Source organism: Dipodomys merriami, unplaced genomic scaffold (genome assembly GCF_024711535.1).
Source record: "Dipodomys merriami isolate MVZ:Mamm:240054 unplaced genomic scaffold, mDipMer1.0.p SCAF_70, whole genome shotgun sequence".
NCBI classification, from domain to species: Eukaryota; Metazoa; Chordata; class Mammalia; order Rodentia; family Heteromyidae; genus Dipodomys; species Dipodomys merriami.
In genome coordinates this window covers 1,419,765-1,439,266 of record NW_027206291.1, presented here as the reverse complement: position 1 = coordinate 1,439,266, position 19,502 = coordinate 1,419,765, and the positions used below count along the sequence as shown (strand labels likewise).

The 19,502-nt window shown below is 62.8% G+C and overlaps 1 protein-coding gene across 12 annotated transcripts in view; it reads left to right on the top strand.

The window, feature by feature from the left end:
* Positions 1-19,502, top strand: part of LOC138817710 (unconventional myosin-IXb-like) — a 67,260-nt gene that overhangs the window by 25,657 nt on the left and 22,101 nt on the right. For all 12 annotated transcript variants that reach the window (XM_070008291.1, XM_070008287.1, XM_070008293.1 and 9 more), the window contains exons 3-10: positions 9,410-9,504; positions 13,230-13,292; positions 13,479-13,578; positions 13,783-13,883; positions 14,782-14,911; positions 16,066-16,155; positions 18,406-18,522; positions 19,178-19,312. In XM_070008291.1, coding sequence (XP_069864392.1) covers positions 9,410-9,504; positions 13,230-13,292; positions 13,479-13,578; positions 13,783-13,883; positions 14,782-14,911; positions 16,066-16,155; positions 18,406-18,522; positions 19,178-19,312 — 831 coding nt within the window. The remainder of the gene's footprint in view (positions 1-9,409; positions 9,505-13,229; positions 13,293-13,478; positions 13,579-13,782; positions 13,884-14,781; positions 14,912-16,065; positions 16,156-18,405; positions 18,523-19,177; positions 19,313-19,502) is intronic.

Sequence of the window (19,502 nt, the reverse complement as noted above, 5' to 3'; positions counted from 1 at the left end):
GGTGGTGGTGATGGAGGTGGTGGTGGTGGTGATGGTGGTGGTGGAGGTGGTGGTGATGTTGCTGGTGGTGGTGCTGGTGGTGCTGGTGGTGTGTGTGTGTGTGTGTGATCTCCGTGTGCATTGGCATGGTGGAGATACAGAGGCTTTGGCTCCGTCGGTATCGTGTGTCCCTGGGCGTCGGGTGTGGACGCCTGTGTCAGAGGCGCAGGTGCTGTGGCGCGGTCACCAGTGGCTCCCTGCGTGCGGTGTCCCGTCCCTGGCCCCTGGGTGTGTGCTTCGCCACGCGTGCAGCCTGTTTCTGCACTGCTTATTTCTGGACGGGCCCTTCCTCCCTGGCCAGGCGTGCATCTGCACCAGAAGCTTCCTTTAGGCTTCCCACAGCCTCTCCTTGCTCTTGAGATGGCTTCTGGCAAACTTCTTTCCAGGCTGGCCTGGAACCACGATCCTCCCAACCTCAAGTCTTCCATGCAGTTGGGATGACAGGCGTGTATTATACCGCCCCCCGCCCCCGCCCCCACACACGTACAGGTTAAGATGGGGGTCCCTTGCACATCTCTGCCTGGGCTGGCCTTGAACTGTAATCCTCTTGACGTCAGTGTCCCAAGTAGCTAGGGCTTCAGAGTGTGCCACCATTTAAACCAACACCAGAAGTGTCCCTCCTTTGCGCTTCTTAGGCAGAGAAGCCAGAGCCACCGTAGGGAACGTGTTCCCCCCCCCCCCCCCGTTCTTTCCCCCATCACACATCCTGACCCGCCTCGCTGCCGCTCACCATTCCTGCCCCGTTCAACTCCACCACCTCTCCTAACTGGGCTTCCGTTGTTTTTGTCTGTGCCAGGGGTTGGCAGACTACAGCCCCTAGGTTACACCTGCCAGCGCCTGTTTCTACAAATAAAGTTTTATTGGCGCATGGCCGTGCCTTCACCTTTGCATAATGCCTGGAGCCACCTTGTCCTCCCCCAGTGACAAACGCAGCTCCCAAAGTCCACATGATTGGGCCTTTGGCAGGGAAGGTTTGCTGCCTGACAGAATCGGCCCTCTGGACCCACAATTCGGTCCACTGTGCACCCCAAAGTATTTGAGAAAAAGACACACACACACACACACACACACACACCCTGTGCCCTGCAGACACACACATACACACACAGACACATACACACAGACACACACACATACACATACACCCCTGTGCCCTGCAACACACACAGATACATACACACACACACACACACACACCCTGTGCCCTGCAGACACACACACACACACAGACACATACAGACACACACACACACACACACACACACCCTGTGCCCTGCAGACACACACATACACACACAGACACATACACACAGACACACACACACACCCTGTGCCCTACACACACACACACACACACACACAGACACACACAGAGACACACCTTGTGCCCTGCACACACATACACACACATACACACACACAGAGACACACACACACACACCCTGTGCCCTGCAGACACACACATACACACACACAGACACACACCCCCTGTGCCCTGCAGACACACAGACACACACACACAGACACACACACACAGACACACACACACAGACACACACACACACACCCTGTGCCCTGCAGACACACACATACACACACATACACACACAGACACAGACACACACACAGACACACACACACAAACCCTGTGCCCTGCAGGCGGACTTGTGTTTGTCTTGTCATTTCGGGGCCAGTGTCCTTTGGCTGTGACGCAGTGCAAGAGGCTCCTCGCCACTCTCCGCCTTTCACACCAGAGCCTCGGGCTCTGTCACTCCTAAGTAGGCATGTGGGCGCGTGGGTGTTGCGCGTGCCCCGTGGCACTGGGCTGAGTGGAAGACACGGGCAGCTGCTGTAGATGGCTGGGCCGTGTCATAGAGAACACGGGCCGGGGCCGGGCACAGTGTCGCCCCTGCCATCCCCGCCCCCGACGACCCCATCAGCACCGCCAGGTGCGCTCGTCTGTGGAAGGACACACCCCGGGGGTCCCGTGTCTGGGCTGCGTGGGGCCCCCGAGGCTTCCAGCTGTCTCCTTCCTCTGTCTGCCAGGGACTCGCTGGGGTCGGGACCGCGGGGCTCACCGTCCCCCCGAGCCTCCCAACCGCCGTGACAAGGCCAGACTGGAAGTGGGTGTCCAGGGCCGCAGGACGCGGGCTGCACCTGGGGCAGGGCGTCCGCGTGGGGACCTCAGGGTTCGGGAAGGCCAAGCAGCCACACCATCCTGCAGCGGGGGGGCTCAGTGGAGGCCAGGGTGATGGGGGGGAGGCTCAGCAGAGGCCAGGGTGATGGGGGGGGCCAGGGGAGCTCAGCGGAGGCCAGGGTGATGGGGGGGCTCAGCGGAGGCCAGGGTGATGGGGGGCAGCGCGGGGGACTGCGTGGTGTGGCTAGCCCAGGGAGGGTCAGGCACTGACTGGCCAGAGGGAAGGGCCAGTCCCTGCCTTTCCGGCCGGCCGCAGTCCCGACCCTCCGGAATGATCCAAGCCCGTTTGAGACAGAAGTAGAAGCTGTGTTTGTGGAGAAGCCACATCTGAGAGGAGCTGGAAATGACGGGGTGTATTTTGGTACCCTGGAAGGCCTCCCTGGGCGGGTGCCTGCCGCCGTCGTCATGGGACTTGGGAGGCTGGGGCCGGAGGATGGAGGTTTGGGGCCGGCCTGGGTGGGCTCTGGGGCCCGTCTCCAGAAGCACAGCAGCAAAAAAGGGTCTGTGGAAAGTGGAGGAGGGGAGTGAAAGGCAGCACAGGTCCTGCTGGCATGTTCGGCCCGCTTTTGAGGGAGACGCTGGCGGTGTCAGTGGCTGAGCTGAGCGGGAGGGAGGGAGGGAGGGAGGGAGGGAGGGAGGCTGACACTTGGAAGTCACACAGAAATGATTCCTTCGTTTGTGCTCTGAGTCTGGGGTTCACCGTGGAGCCCAGGTTGGCCTGCAACAACCTACACGCGCTCCTTCCCCAGCCCCCTGAGGGCCAGGACTGCAGGCATGTGCCACTGCCCTGGGCTCCTCTCCTAGGAGTTACATCATTTCGAGTCCCAGCACCTGGAATCCTCAGGAGGCTGAGACAGGAGGATTGACAGTTCTGGGGACTCCCCTCCCCCCAAGCTGCAAAGTGAGACCCATCTCCAGAAGGGGCACCGTACAGCACACCCAGCACGCAGGAGACCCTGCTTCCATTTCTAGGAAAGAAGGGAGAAAGAGAGGGAGCCATGACAGGGGAAAAAGGTTGAGAGGAGGAAGGAGGGAAATAACTATACAATGGAGTATCATCTAGAAGGATATTCTAGCTGGGTGTACAGTAGGACACACCTGTAACCCCAGCACTTGGAGGGTGGGGCGGGAGGATTGTGAGTTGAAGGGCCTGCCATCTCTAATGGGGGAGGGATTTGTGGCTCCGGCCCTGGGTTTGACATGCAGCCCAGGGAGGAAGGGGAGAGAAGATGGAATCCTGCCGCTCGCCGCCGTGTGATGAGTCTGGAAGGCATTACGTGAGGTGCGGGCCGCCAGACACAGAAACATAAATGCCACATGATCTCACCCCTGGGAGGAATCTAAATGATTAGTCAGGCCCATGCTGGGGGCGGAGTGGGCAGGAAACGGGGAGATGCTGATCGCAGCTTCAGGCCTCAGTTACGCGGGATGGATAGGTTCTAGAAACGCTGCGCACGGTGTGGGAAAGAGCCAGAAGTAGAGCTGTGGTTCAAGTGGTAGAGCACCAGTGTGGAGTGACAAAGCTCAAGGACAGTGCCCAGGCCCCTGAGTTCAAGCCCCAGGACTGGTACAGAAAGGCAGAAAAGCCCCAGTAATTGTATTGGGGGGTGTTCGTTAAGATTGTGCCCTGCAGGGTTTGCAGCGGGGCCTGGGGGCTTGGCTGGGAGGGAGGCGCCTGTCTTAAAGCAGTTCCTGTCGCTGTGTTGGGGGGGGATTGCTGTGGTGGGGCGCCCCCGACACACTTCTTTGCAGATGGTGTCGGGCCCCTTTGGCCAGTGCCAGCGGGGAGCCCCAAGCCTGTTGGGCAACCGGAAGAGAGCAGCCCAGCGCCCAGCGGAAGCTGGGTGTGAGCCAGGCCCCTGAGAGCCTCCACTTCCTCCTCCACAGAGCCGGGAGCCAGGAGCTCGGCGCGACTCCACTACCTCACCCCAGCCGCAGGCCGCGCCGCCCCGCCGCCCTCCACCCCCCCGCCCTCCTCCCTTGCCCCCCTGGGGAGCGGGACCCCCTGGAGACCCATCTTTCCCCACTTCCTGAGTCTGCGTCCCTGCCGGGCCCGACTCCTGCGTGTGAGGGAGGGGGCGGGGGGGGCTGCTCAGGAGCCCCCACGTGAGTCTCCGCTGTCACAGCACACGGTCTACGTCACAGAGGCCAGCGCAGCCGCGGGGTCACCTGCACCCCGTGGCGGGTGCCAGGGACACACTCCCGGAGTCCCGGCCACCTGGAAGGCGGAGAGGGACCAGCCTGGGCAAAACAAAAAAGACATTCTAAACTATGGCAGCCAACCAGTGAGTGTGAAAGCTCTGTCAGAAGCTCAGAAAAGCAAAGGACAACCCCACCGGAAAAGGTGACCTAGAGGAAGCCACTAGAAGTTTCTAGAATGTTCCTCTCAGGCAGCTGCAAGTCAGTCTGGGAGGACAGTCGTCGACGGAAGAGGCTGTGGCCCGTCTGGGAGGTTCACACACACGCACGCGCACACACGCACACACACGCACACGTGCGCGCCCCCATTCCCCGAGAGTCCGTGGCCCACCCGTGGACGGGAGACAAGGTGTGCTGTTGGTGTGGGGCCTTCAGCTTCTGGGGTGGGAAAGCCCAGCCGGCTGCCTGAGCGCCAGGCGGTGCTCCTGAGCATGGCCCTCGTGCGCGCCACGCGTGCCCTGTGCCGGCGTCTCCCACACACCCCACTGGCCTGGAAGCCAACTGCGGAGTCTTAGCTTTGGTGAGTTCACCTGGTTTTGCTTCCGTGGGTGTGTGTGCGCGCGTGTGTGTGTGCGTGGGAGTGTGTGTGCGTGAGTGTGTATGTGCGTGAGTGTGTGCGCGCGCGTGTGAGTGCGTGTGCGTGTGTGTGCGTGTGTGGGAGAGTGCGTGCGCGCGTGAGTGCGTGTGTGTGCGTGTGAGTGTGTGTATGTGGGAGAGTGAGTGTGTGCGCACGCGCGCGCGCGTGTGTGTGCGTGTGTGTGTGTGTGTGTGTGTGTGTGTGTGTGTGTCTCTCTCTTTCAGGGTCTGGCTTAGGGCATTTTATCCAAGTCCTCTAGAGTGGCAGGCTTTCATTCTTTTTTATGGCTGAGTGGTATTTTTTATCTTCGTTGGATGTGGGGCCTGAGCTCTGGGCCTGGGCGCTGTCCCTCAGCTCTTCAGCTCAAGGCTAGCGCTCTACCACTTGAGCCACAGCACCACCATTTCCGATTTTCTGAGTGGTTCCTTGGAGATCGGAGTCTCACAGACTTTCCTGCCCGGGCTGGCTTTGAACCACCATCCTCAGATCTCAGCCTCCTGAGTCGCTGGGATGGCAGGCGGGAGCCGCCGGCGCCTGGCGTGGCTGCGAGTGCTCTGTTGTGAGCGTGTGCCGAGTTATCTTTCTGCATTGGTTGTTGGTGGCCCTCGCTTGCTCCCTGTGGACTGTTGTGAGCAGCGTCTGTGGTGTCACGTCGAGGTGATGTCACTCCCTTCGGACATCCACGCAGAAGTGAGACGGGCAAATCTCATTCCTTCAGCTTAAACTTTTCCCCTGAAGCACAGGGCGGATGCCAGCAGCCAGGCTTTTATTGTGCAATACTTTCAGCAGTCCTGAGCTTTGAACTTGGAGCTTCGCGTTGGAGCCAGCCCTCCGGCCCCTGTTCATACTGCTCTTTTTTTAATCTATGGCCAGGCCAGACTGTGATCCTGCTGTGCCTCTCTGTGCTTCCCTGGGTCACTGGGGTGACAGGCATGTGTCTCTGTTCCCGGCCGAACTCGAGATGGCGTCTCTCCAACTTACAACTTGGCCTTGAATCTTGATCCCCTGGGATCAAGCTTACAATAGAGCTGGGATTATGGGCGTGAGCCACTGTGCCCTGCTGCACCGTGGGTTTTTTTGTTTTGTTTTTTAATGTAAGAAAAGAAGGAGCTGTGTTCCCTGAGTTTCGTGAGGACCTTTCTGGCCCTGGCTTGGTGGGTGTTCTGCGTGTGGCCTCCCAGATTGCCTCCAATCACTGCCCGCAGCCGGGGTCTGCGCCCACACCCCTGCCCCTGCCCCCCATGCACTTGGGGTCTGAGTGTCCCCAGCGGTGTTGCCCAGGCCAGGCAGCGCCTCTCAGCAGAGCCCTGGCCCCCGGCCAGCGCTTCCTCCCTGGATGTCTAATGGCACCGACCGGATATTTTTAGCGGGGCCTGGAGAAGTGTCAGTGTGCCGAGACGCATTCCAGACGCGTGAGGTCAGCGGGCGGGCGCAGCGCAGCCCAGTCTGCGCCTGGCGGGGTCTCGGCAGCGCCCGCGAGGCTGGGCGCTCTGGGGCATCCGGGCCTGTGTCTGGGGTGCCTACCTGGGCAGCAGGCAGGCTCTGATCCCCTGGGGGTGGAGCCGCTCAGGCTGCCTGGCCCCAGGCCGTGTCAGGTAACTTCCTGCTTCACTTCCATGGCCCTGGGGTGAGCGGAGCCTGGGGAGGCTGCGACTGCAGTCCCCGGCCAAGCTCCCCTCCACCCACCCATGGGACAGGACGCAGCCTTCCCTGCGTTTGCTCTCCTTCCCCTTCTCCCGCGGCGTTGGGGTTTGAGCTCAGGGTTGCTTTGGTTTATCCGCGCCTTTGACCTTGGTGGTCCCATCTCTACCTCTCCAGTGTCTGGGATTACAGGCACCGCCACCAGGCCCGGCTAGACAGCTGGTTACCAGAGAGCTTCCTGAGCTCTGCTCATCCCAGCGGGAAGCCTGCCCACTCCCCCACGTGGAGGTTCCAGGGGACCTCCCGACCCTCCCAGCGGGGGTGGACAGCCGTCCCGCAGTGCACCGCTGTGGCGCGGCTGTGGCGTCCCCGCCAGCCCGCCTCCCGTCCGCACCCTCGCGCCTGTGCCATCTGGCGGCGTGGGGCTCAGGCCGCGTGCATCAGGAAGCCGAGCTTTGCTTCCCACGGCTTTTATCCTTCCGTTGTTGTTCCTCACCCTTCGCGAGTAGAAGCCATCTTTGGCTGCTGTGTTCCCACAGAGGTTAGGCTCCCTGTCCACGGAAGGATGGAACATTCTGCGTCGCTCTCTCTGTAGCTGTGGTTGCGTATCTGCAGCTCCGTGAACCTGGCACCCGTACCTCCCACCTGTGTAATCCTAGCTCAGGAGGCTGAGAGCTGAGGACTGCAGTTTGAGGCCCATCTGGGTAGGAAAAGCCTGTGAGACTCTTACCTCCACCGAACCACTAAAAAACAAAGGCAGAAGTGGAGCAGTGGTCCGGTGGTAAGAGCGCTCGCCTTGAGCAACAACGCTGAGCCAAAGAAAGCCCAAGCGCTGGTTCCAGCCCCAGGACCAGTGCCAAAAGAAAGGATTGGCGATGTGCGGGGAGAGGTCAGCGTTTCTGTCTGTTTCTTAGTATGCATTCGTTACTGGGGCTTCACCACGAAGTGTCCCCACGCCCGTGCAGTGTATTCACCTCACCCTTCTGTCCTGCACCCCCAAACTATTGAACCCCACCATATATCTCCACTAATGCTCCTCATCCCCCAATTTTATCATTTTTTTGTCGGTCATGGGGCTCGAACTCAGGGCCTGGGTGTTGTCCCCGCGCTAGCGCTCTACCACTTTGAGCCACAGCGCCACTTCTGGTTTTCTGGTGGTTCATTGGAAATAAGTCTCATGCACTTTCCTGCCCGGGCTGGCTTTGAACCCCGATCCTCAGACCTCAGCCTCCTGAGTAGCTGGGATGGCAGGCGTGCGCCACCCGCACCGGGCTGCCTTTGTTCTTTTCTTTTTTCTAGCAATTGCTTATATCATATAGCACCTCCGTTTCCGTCACCTGTAAAAGGGACTGCGTGGCCGCCATATTGGTGTCCAGCTGAGTCCCTGTCGGCCCAGAATTGTGACTGGCTTTTGGAGGTTTTTTTCTCCATTTTAGAACCAGGGTCTCTCCCAGTCGCACTGAGCCCCCCTCCCCCAGCCCCTGCCTCCCCCCTCCCCCAGCCCCTGCCGCCCCCTCCCCCAGCCCCTGCCCCCCTCCCCCAGCCCCTGCCCCCCCTCCCCCAGCCCCTGCCTCCCCCCTCCCCCAGCCCCTGCCTCCCCCTCCCCCCAGCCCCTGCCTCCCCCTCCCCCAGCCCCTGCCTCCCCCTCCCCCCAGCCCCTGCCCCCCCTCCCCCAGCCCCTGCCTCCCCCTCCCCCCAGCCCCTGCCTCCCCCTCCCCCCAGCCCCTGCCTCCCCCTCCCCCAGCCCCTGCCGCCCCCTCCCCCCAGCCCCTGCCTCCCCCTCCCCCAGCCCCTGCCTCCCCCTCCCCCCAGCCCCTGCCGCCCCCTCCCCCCAGCCCCTGCCTCCCCCTCCCCCAGCCCCTGCCTCCCCCTCCCCCCAGCCCCTGCCTCCCCCTCCCCCAGCCCCTGCCTCCCCCCTCCCCCCAGCCCCTGCCGCCCCCTCCCCCAGCCCCTGCCTCCCCCTCCCCCCAGCCCCTGCCGCCCCCTCCCCCAGCCCCTGCCTCCCCCTCCCCCCAGCCCCTGCCGCCCCCCTCCCCCAGCCCCTGCCTCCCCCTCCCCCAGCCCCTGCCGCCCCCTCCCCCTAGCCCCTGCCTCCCCCCTCCCCCAGCCCCTGCCTCCCCCCTCCCCCAGCCCCTGCCTCCCCCCTCCCCCAGCCCCTGCCTCCCCCTCCCCCCAGCCCCTGACTCCCCCTCCCCCCAGCCCCTGCCCCCCTCCCCCAGCCCCTGCCCCCCCTCCCCCAGCCCCTGCCTCCCCCTCCCCCAGCCCCTGCCTCCCCCTCCCCCCAGCCCCTGCCTCCCCCTCCCCCCAGCCCCTGCCCCCCCTCCCCCAGCCCCTGCCTCCCCCTCCCCCAGCCCCTGCCTCCCCCTCCCCCAGCCCCTGCCACCCCCTCCCCCCAGCCCCTGCCTCCCCCTCCCCCCAGCCCCTGCCTCCCCCTCCCCCAGCCCCTGCCTCCCCCTCCCCCAGCCCCTGCCTCCCCCCAGCCCCTGCCTCCCCCTCCCCCAGCCCCTGCCTCCCCCTCCCCCAGCCCCTGCCACCCCCTCCCCCCAGCCCCTGCCTCCCCCTCCCCCAGCCCCTGCCTCCCCCCAGCCCCTGCCTCCCCCTCCCCCAGCCCCTGCCGCCCCCTCCCCCCAGCCCCTGCCTCCCCCTCCCCCCACTCTTGTCTCCGCCCCTGCGTGGGGGACTGGGCGGCTCTGGGGACAGGGAAGCTGGACCCACAGGGACTGTGGTCTGATTGCCCGCCTCCGTTCTCCGCACAGGCCTTCGGGAACGCCAAGACGGCCCACAACAACAACTCCAGCAGGTTCGGGAAGTTCATCCAGGTCAACTACCTGGAGAGCGGCATCGTGCGAGGGTAAGCGCGCCCCCTCCCCCCACGTGGCCACACTGGGGAGGAAGCCTGGGCCCCCCCCCCACTGCTGTGACTGGCGCACGAGGCTTGGGGCTCGGCCCGGGCAGGGAGGGTCGAGGCCTGAGCCGGGCGGGCGCCGTGGCCCCCCCCCCCATCATGGTCACACGCTGCTTCTGGTGCCACGGCGTGTACGCGAGCCAGGTGGCTGCTTGTTGTGGTTTGTGTTGATGTGGGTTCGGGGCTACGCTGGAGTTTGGACTCGGGGCCTTGCTCTCTCTAGGCTGGCGCGATACCGCTGGGCCACGCCTCCAGCCCTGTTTTTCACTAGGTGTTTCTGAAGGGTCTGGCTTCTCACCGGCTCATGCGCGCCCCAGCCAGGACTCCCTCCCCGCTTTGCCCTGCTGTGTGGCGGGGACGGCAGCCGTGGGCGCGGGACCCACGCCTGTCCCAGTTCCTCGGGAGCCTGAGCTCTGAGGATCGTGGTTCAAAGCCAGTCCGGGCAGAGAAATGGGTGAGATGCTCATCTGCAGTGAACACCCAAACTCTGGAAGTGGAGGTGTGGCTGCGTGGCAGCGCCCCAGCCTGGAGCTGAGTAAGGAGTTCAAGCCCTAGGCCTGACACAAAAGAAGACAGTGCAGTGTCCTGCTTATTCTCTCGCCCGGCGGCTCGGGGCCGCAGCGCCGGGCAGCTGGGACACCGCTTCTCTAGCCGAGGCCCGGCCCCACGCTCCGCCCCGGGCCACAACGCCGGCTACAGTGCCGCCATGGGGGGGGACAGAACACAGGCGTTGGGCTGGTTTGAGTCCCGGGGTAGAGCACCCGCCTAGCCCTGAGCCCTAGCCTCAGCACCCCAAAAAAGAAGACACAAGAACCAGGAGCAGGTTTCCTGGAGGCGCCAGAGGGCTAGAGCATGCTGTCCAGGGGCTGATAGAGCTGCGCTCCCTCCTGCCACCTGCCCTCCCTCCTGCCCTCCCTCCTGCCACCTGCCCTCCCTCCTGCCACCTGCCTCCCTCCTCCCACCTGCCCTCCCTCCTCCCACCTGCCCTCCCTCCTCCCACCTGCCTCCCTCCTCCCACCTGCCTCCCTCCTCCCACCTGCCTCCCTCCTCCCACCTGCCTCCCTCCTCCCACCTGCCCTCCCTCCTCCCACCTGCCTCCCTCCTCCCACCTGCCTCCCTCCTCCCACCTGCCCTCCCTCCTCCCACCTGCCTCCCTCCTGCCACCTGCCTCCCTCCTCTCACCTGCCTCCCTCCTCCCACCTGCCTCCCTCCTCCCACCTGCCCTCCCTCCTCTCACCTGCCCTCCCTCCTCCCACCTGCCCTCCCTCCTGCCACCTGCCTCCCTCCTCTCACCTGCCTCCCTCCTCCCACCTGCCCTCCCTCCTGCCACCTGCCCTGCCACCTGCCCTCCCTCCTGCCACCTGCCCTCCCACCTGCCTTCCCACCTCTGATGGCCCCAGGCCTCCCTTGGCTTGTGGCCCGTCCTCCAGTCTCTGCTTGAATCCTCCCCCCTCCCCTCTCCCCCCCCCCCGTCTGCCTCTTCCGCTGCTACTTTCTTTTTTGGGGGGGGGGTCGGTTGTGAGGCTTGAACTCTAGGCCTGGGTGCTGTCCCTCAGCTCTTCAGCTCAAGGTGAGCACTCTACCCCTTGAGCCACAGTGCCACTTCCAGTTTTCTAGTGGTTTATTGGAGATAAGAGTCTCATGGACTTTCCTGCCTGGGCTGGCTTTGAACCGTGATCCTCAGATCTCAGCCTCCTGAGTAGCTAGGATGACAGGTGGGAGCCACCGGTGCCTGGCCACCGCTGCTAGTTTCTTAGGATGCGGTGGTGGATGGCTTCAGGCCCACTCAGCTCATTGAGAACAATCTTTCAGCCGTGCACTACATCTACAAGACCCCCCTTTTCTAAACAGCACCCCTACCCCAATCTGCAGAAGAGACTTTTCTGCCACTCAGGCAATAGCAGAGACCACAGACCCTGCAGAACAGACCTGCACTGTGGTTTGCCTGTCCATTCTTACTGTTCCCTGTCAGCTTTCCCCTGCTGTCATGGAGTCCTGGAGAGAGGTAGATCAGGTTCAGGGTGTGATGAACAGGCCCGGAATCTTGGGCTGGCGGGGCAGTCCGTCATAGCAGGAGTACATGGCAGAGCAAAGACCACCTCCATCACGAGCAGACCCCAAGGATAGTTCCTTCCTCCCATGAGGCCCTGCCCCCAGCAGCCTGAGGACCCCCATGAGGCCCCGCCCCCAGCAGCCTGAGGACCTCCCATGAGGCCCCGCCCCCAGCAGCCTGAGGACCTCCCATGAGGCCCCGCCCCCAGCGGCCTGAGGACCTCCCATGAGGCCCCGCCCCCAGCAGCCTGAGGACCTCCATGAGGCCCCGCCCCCAGCGGCCTGAGGACTCCCCATGAGGCCCCGCCCCCAGCAGCCTGAGGACCTCCCATGAGGCCCCGCCCCCAGCAGCCTGAGGACCTCCCATGAGGCCCCGCCCCCAGCAGCCTGAGGACCTCCATGAGGCCCCGCCCCCAGCAGCCTGAGGACCTCCCATGAGGCCCCGCCCCCAGCGGCCTGAGGACCCCCATGAGGCCCCGCCCCCAGTAGTCTGAGGACTCCCCATGAGGCCCCGCCCCCAGTAGTCTGAGGACCTCCATGAGGCCCCGCCCCCAGCGGCCTGAGGACTCCCCATGAGGCCCCGCCCCCAGCAGCCTGAGGACCTCCATGAGGCCCCGCCCCCAGCAGCCTGAGGACCTCCATGAGGCCCCGCCCCCAGCGGCCTGAGGACCTCCCATGAGGCCCCGCCCCCAGCGGCCTGAGGACTCCCCATGAGGCCCCGCCCCCAGTAGTCTGAGGACCTCCCACAAGGCTCCCCCCACAGTGACCTGAGGCCCTCTCACAAGGCCCACCACCTCCACAGAGTGACAGCTGTGGACCGAGTTTGGGGGGCATTTGCTTTTGGGTTTCGGCAGTATTGAGGTTTAAATCTTGGGGTCCTGCACTCACTAGGCAGGTGCTCTACCGCCGAGCCGAGCCTCCAGACCCTGACTAGGCTTTTAATGCTCAAGATCTGAACCCAAGCACCTGCTGCGCGCAGCTCTTACGAAGGACGCACTGTGCAGCTTTGCGTTCTGAGTGCTGTGCAGACTGTCAGGTCGCTGGGGTTGCAGTCGCCTAGGAGACGCGCTGATTAAAAAACAAAGGCCACAGCTGGGCCCGCAAGGCTGGGCCGGTGTGGGCGTGGGCTGATCTCACAACCACGCCACGGCAGGGGCAGGGACACGCGGACAGGCCTCCATCGCCGGGCCGGCGCTATGCAGTACACAACTTAGGACTCTTTATTTCTAGAATTTTCCATTTTTGCTGGCAGACCTGGGTGACCCACGGGTAACTCACGAGGGTGAGGAAGGAAAAATGGAAGGTGGCCGCCCCGGCCACGCCCGGCCGTGGTCTGCTTTTCTTGAACAATTCTAGTTTAAGCGACCACTTTGATGTAGGGAAATAAAGATGCTGACTGACAGTTCCCCACACCGGATCGGGCCTGACCGAGGGACAGGCCTCACAGGAGGCCTGTTGCCAGGTGGACAGTACCCATGTGGTCATGGAACATTCCAGAACTGTGGCTTCCCGGTTGTGCGCAGCTCTGGGTTCCATCACCGCACTCAGGAGGGACGGAAACAGTGTGCAGACAGTATTCACACGCACCGTTTCTCTCTCCCTTTTCCTTGTGATGACAGGGCCGTGGTGGAGAAATACCTGCTTGAAAAGTCCCGCCTGGTCTCCCAGGAGAAGGATGAGAGGTAGGCTGTTCATTCCCGGGTTGTCTTGGGACTCAGCCCCAGCTCTGTCTTTGTGCAGCCAAAGGGGAGAAGCAAATGTCCTGGGCCCCGGGCAGCGCTCTGCAAATGCATGCTCTGGGATGGCCGGAGAGCCGCTCTGCATTCCCTCCCCAAATGACATTTTCTTCTCTTCCTCCCCGGACGCAGGAACTACCACGTGTTCTATTATTTGTTACTGGGAGTCAGCGAGGAAGAGCGCCAGGAATTTCAGCTCAAACAGCCTGAAGATTATTTCTACCTCAACCAGGTACACGGCTGCCAGCGCCTGCCACAGACGCCACCTCTGTTCCCGGAGGCCAGCCCAACATGGCTCCCAGGGGGCGGCATAAAGGAGCCCATTCATTCCTGTGTCCCGGGACCTGGCCCCTGGCCCTGGGCTGGAGCCCGAGCCCCAGCTCCCGCCTGCCCCACCCCAGGCCCTGAACGGGATGCTTCCGGCTTTTTTTTCCAGCATAACTTGAAGATCGAGGATGGAGAAGACCTGAAGCATGACTTCGAAAGACTCAAGCAGGCCATGGAGATGGTGGGCTTCCTCCCCGCCACCAAGAAGCAGTAAGCAAGCGGCCCGCAGGGGGCAGCCCTGGCCCGATACCTCACCCCCTCTCCCAGAGCCCCGCCCCAGCCCAGGCCAATAGGGGCCTTCCCAGGACAGCCAGGTGCCACAGTGCATGCGCAGACCAGCCAAAACCAACACGAAGCTGGGCACGGCGGCACACGCCTGTTAGCCCAGGACAGGGGAGGATTGTGAGTTCGGTCACTTATCTCAAGGCAAAGAGTACAGGCCCTGCACAGTGACTCACTCCTGTAATCCCAGCAGAGATGACTGGGAGGCTCACCATTCAAGTCTAGCTCCAGGCAAACATGTTGAGACTCTCATCTCAACCCGTAAGCTGGGCAAGGGGGGTTCCCTCTGTGATCCCAGCTGCACAAGATAATGATCTGACCCTCAACCCAAGCCAAAAAAGAAAAGCAAGACCTTATCTGAAAAGTAAAATTTAAATAGGGCTGGAGGGGACTCAAGTGGCTGAACGGCCACCTACCAGGGGCAGGCCCCGAGTTCAAACCCCAGTACTGCAAAAATTTAAAAAGTACAAACTAGGTTTGCTTGTTTGCCAGTCCTGGGGCTTGAACTCGGGACCTGGGCGCTGTCCCCAAGCTGCTTTTGCTCAAGGCTAGCATTCTACCACTTGAGCCACGGCGCCACTTCTGGCTTTTTCTGTGTATGTGGCACTGAGGAATCGAACCCAGGGCCTCATGCATGTGAGACAAGCGCTCTACCACTGCGCCACCTTCCCAGCTTTTTTGTTTTAAGTCTACAGAGTCCCATCCCCCAGTGGACATGGTCCACAGCACGCTGAGTCGGGTCAGGCCTTCCCTGCGCACCCGGCGCTCAGCCCAGCTTCCCGGGAGTCCGTCCTCCTGGGAACTCACATGCTCTGTGTCCCTCCAGGATCTTCGCCGTGCTCTCGGCCATCCTGTACCTGGGGAATGTCACCTACAAGAAGAGAGCCACGGGCCGAGACGAAGGCCTGGAGGTGGGGCCCCCTGAGGTGCTGGACACGCTGTCCCAGCTTCTGAAGGTGACTGCCTCTCCTTTCTCCTTCAGACGCGGTGCCCTCAGCCGCCGCAGGGCAGCCGGGCCCACGCAGGCAGTGACCCCCGCCGCCTCAGTGTGTCTACCCGCAGAGGGGGTCCACTGCCCCCCTCAGCTCAGGAAGCCTCTGGGCAGGGCCACCACCTGCCTCAGACCTTCAAGCGAAAGTGGCTTTGAAACCGTAGCTGGGCCAGGCATGGTAGCGTGCGCCTGGAGTTCCAGCCACTTAGGAGGATCGCATGAGCCCAGAATTCAAGTCCAGCCTGAATCACATCACGTACTAGCAAAAGTGTTTAAGAAACAAAACAAAAAACAGGTCTTCGGTGTAGCTGAAGAGGTAGAGCGCCTGCGTAGTAAGCATGGAACTGAGAGTTCAAACCTTAGTACCGCATAAAAACAAAACCATGAAACAGGGCAGCGAGCTGGGCCGGGTGGCTCCCACCTGTCATCCCGGCTGCTCAGGAGGCCGAGATCTGAGGATCTCAGTTCAAAGCCAGCCTAGGCAGGAAAGTCCATGAGACTCTGATATCCAGCGAACCAGCAGAAAACTGGAAGTGGCGCTGTGGCTCAAGTGGTAGAGCGCTAGCCTTGAGCTGAAGAGCTGAGGGACGGCGCCTAGGCCCAGAGTTCAAGCCCCATGACCGACCAAAAAAACGGCAGCATAGTTGCATGGACTTTTTGTCCATGTTCGGTGGTGCTCAGCAGGGAGAGACCCTCAGCGGACGCCGGGCGACAGACATCTGGTTCTTTTGGCGGCCTGTTGGGGAGCAGTCAGCCCTGCAGGGGCAAGCCCCCAGGAGCTGCACCTCCAGCCGCCTCCCGCTCTCCAAGTCTGTTCTCCTCTGGGTTTTTCTCACAAGAGGGGCTCAGCTTTTCCCCAGGGGTACAGGAGCGCCGCTGTGGTGAGGGGCCCCGCTGCTGCTGTCTGGGCAGAGGCTGGCACACAGAAGGGCCAGGCTGTGGGAGTCTGGTGGCTGCCCCGGCGCAGGGGCTGCGTGGACCAGCCGGGCCTGGGCCGGCCCTGGGCACGGCCTGGGGGGGCAGGTGGGGGGGGACAGGGGTCCTGGGTACTTCCCCACCCGCGGCTGCAGCTCCTGCAAGCTCTTCTTCTCCTTGACCTTCTCCTTGACCTTGAAACAGGTGAAACGAGAAATCCTGGTGGAGGTGCTGACCAAAAGAAAAGCGGTGACGGTCAACGACAAGCTCATCCTGCCCTACAGCCTCAGCGAGGTGAGCGCGCGCTGCGGGGGGCGGGGGTCCCCACTCAGCAGCAGAGGTGAGCGAGCAGTGCTGGGGGGCGGGGGTCCCCACTCAGCAGCAGAGGTGAGCGAGCAGTGCTGGGGGGTGGGGGTCCCCACTCAGCAGCAGAGGTGAGCGAGCAGTGCTGGGGGGTGGGGGTCCCCACTCAGCAGCAGAGGTGAGCGCGCGCTGCGGGGGGGCAGGGGGTCCCCACTCAGCAGCAGAGGTGAGCGAGCAGTGCTGGGGGGCAGGGGGTCCCCACTCAGCAGCAGAGGTGAGCGAGCAGTGCTGGGGGGTGGGGGTCCCCACTCAGCAGCAGAGGTGAGCGCGCGCTGCGGGGGGCGGGGGTCCCCACTCAGCAGCAGAGGTGAGCGCGTGCTGCGGGGGGCGGGGGTCCCCACTCAGCAGCAGAGGTGAGCGCACGGCTGCGGGGGGCGGGGGTCCCCACTCAGCAGCAGAGGTGAGCGAGCAGTGCTGGGGGGGATCCGCACTCACGAGCAGAGGTGAACGAGCGCGGCGCTGCGGGGGGGGGTCCTCACGAGCAGAGCCCAGTGTGGGTGGGCATCCCCCGCATCCTGGGCCGGCAGTCCCCCAGCGCCCACTGGCGCCCCCAGGTCACACACAGGGTTGCAGTCTTGATGGAGCGCGGGGGCTGCGGCCAGCAGGCATGGCGGGGGGGGGGAGGGGGGAGCAGCCGTGTGTGTTACGGAAGGCCCGCTGCAGTCCTCAGGCTGAGCTGGCACCGGGATGTTACTCTCTGGGGCCCAATATGCTCGTGGGAACCTGGTTCTTATTTGTTGTTGGTGGACGTGGGGCCTGAACTCTGGGCCTGGGCGCTGTCCCTCAGCTCTTCAGCTCAAGGCCAGCGCTCTACCCCTTGAGCCACAGCACCACTTCTGGTTTTCTGGTGGGTCTTTGGAGATAAGAGTCTCATGGGGACTTTCCTGCCCGGGCTGGCTTTGAACGACGTTCCTCAGGTCTCAGCCTTCTGAGTAGCTAGGATGACAGGCGTGAGCCACCAGCGCCCAGCTAGAATCCTGGTTCTTAACAGAGGACACTGGCCTGTTAATAAAGTTTTATTGACATACAACCATACACATTTGTGTACGAGCTATAAAACACTTCCTTCTACCTCAGCGCCAGAGCTCAGGTTCCAAAGACCAAAAGCAATGATGTTCTCTGGCGGGCGGGCCCGGATGTGACCTCTGGGGGGCACCCAGCTGAGGGCCCCCGGCACGGCAGTCGGCCCCGCCACCTCTGCCGGTCCCCTCGAGAGCAGCGTGACTTGCAGCACCGCCGGTCACAGGAAAGTCCCTGGTCACGCGGCCGCCAGTGCATGGGGCCCCTCACCCCAGAGCAGCTGTTGGGCCTTTCCCACAGTGCCGAGGGCACCCCGGCAGTTCCGGGGCCCCTCAGCACCACCATGAGAGAGATGCGCGGGGCAGCTGCTTCCCCCGGGATCCAGAAAAGCCAGAACCGGGGCAGCGGCCCGCAGTTAGCGGCACCGCACGGACAGCGGTGCAGACCCGCAGTGCCGGCGCCGGGGCTGTGCCGTCTCCTCGCTGCGCTGTCATCTTGGGGGTCCCCATGCCACCAGAAGTGCAGCATGCTGCGCGCCGGGCTCCGCGAGCCGCCGGCTGCGTTCCTAAGCTCCAAACCCACGCAGCACAGAGCGGCCGGCCTCAGCACACTGTGTGAGACACAGCCTGCCCTGCACAGGCTCGGGCTCAAGCCTGGCCACGCACAGAAATGCAGAGCGCCTGCAGATGGGAAAACTTCGGGAACCCAGTGTGTGTGTGCAAGCTGCCGTTGAGTGCAGCGGCACACGGCCTGTGACTGCACAGCGGGGGGCCTGTAGGGCCCAGTGTGTAAGCACACGCCTGTAGTCCCGGCTGAGCTATTCGAGAGGTGGAGACAGGAGTCTGAGTTCAAGGACAGCCCACACACAAGGTAGCAAAGACTCTGTCTCAAAAAGAAGAAAAAAAACAACAGAAGCCAGGTGCTGGCGGCTTCCATGCCTGCAATCCTACTGTGGAAGGTGAGATCTGAGGGTTGCGGTTCAAAGCCCGCCAAGGCGGGGAAAGTCCCTGGGACTCTTGAATCTCCAGTTAACCACAAAAAGCTGGTAGGGTAGTGCAGCTGTGGCTTGAGCTGTAGCCTTGAGTGAAAGAGCTTAGGCACGGTGCCCAGGCCCTGAGTTCAAGACCCAGGACCCGTGCACACATAGACGTGTGTTCCTAGGCCATCACCGCCCGGGACTCCATGGCCAAGTCTCTGTACAGCGCCCTGTTCGACTGGATCGTGCTGCGCATCAACCACGCCCTCCTCAACAAGAAGGACATGGAGGAGGCCGTCTCGGTGAGCAAGCCTGCCCAAGCCCATGCCAGCCAGGGAGGGCTGCGTCCAGCCCGGACACCCGAGCGTCCGCCGCCAGGGGCTGCCAAGACCCTGGCTTCTCATGCGGGCGGGCGGGCGGACGGACGGAGCAGACCGCAGAATTCAGGGGCGGGAGGCGTGGCTATGCAGGAGTGGCTGTGGGAGTGTGGCTCTGAGGTAGATGGTGAGGCCTGGGTTGTGGACACACACACACACACACACACACACACACACACAGACACACACACACACACACACACATACACACACAGACACAGACACACACAGACACAGACACACACACACACAGACACACACACACACAGACACACGCACACAGACAGACACACACACACAGACACACACACATGCACACACACAGACACACACACAGACACACACACAGACACAGACACACACAGACACACACACACACAGACACACACACACACACACACACAGACACACACACACACACACAGACACACACACACACACACACAGACACACACACACACACACACACACACACACACACACACACGCTGCTTCCAAGATGAAGGCTAAGCTGGTAGCAGCGGTCCCTGCATGCTCCCCCGGGAAGGCCGCACTGAACACCCGTCCCTCACCTCCCCAGTGCTTGTCCATCGGGGTCCTGGACATTTTTGGCTTTGAAGACTTTGAGCGGAACAGCTTCGAGCAGTTCTGCATCAACTACGCCAACGAGCAGCTGCAGTATTACTTCAATCAGCACATTTTCAAGCTGGAGCAGGTAAGGCGCCGGTACGGACTGCAGTGAGGTGCAGGGAAGACTTCCTGGCTTCGCCTGGCCCAGTGCCTGCACCTGGATGCGGGGAGGCGGAGTCAGGAGGATTGTGACTCGAGGCCATCCTGGGCAAAGTGCCTCATGAGACAGCTTCCCCACCCCCGTGTCCACCAGATGCGCGGCGGAGGGCGGTACG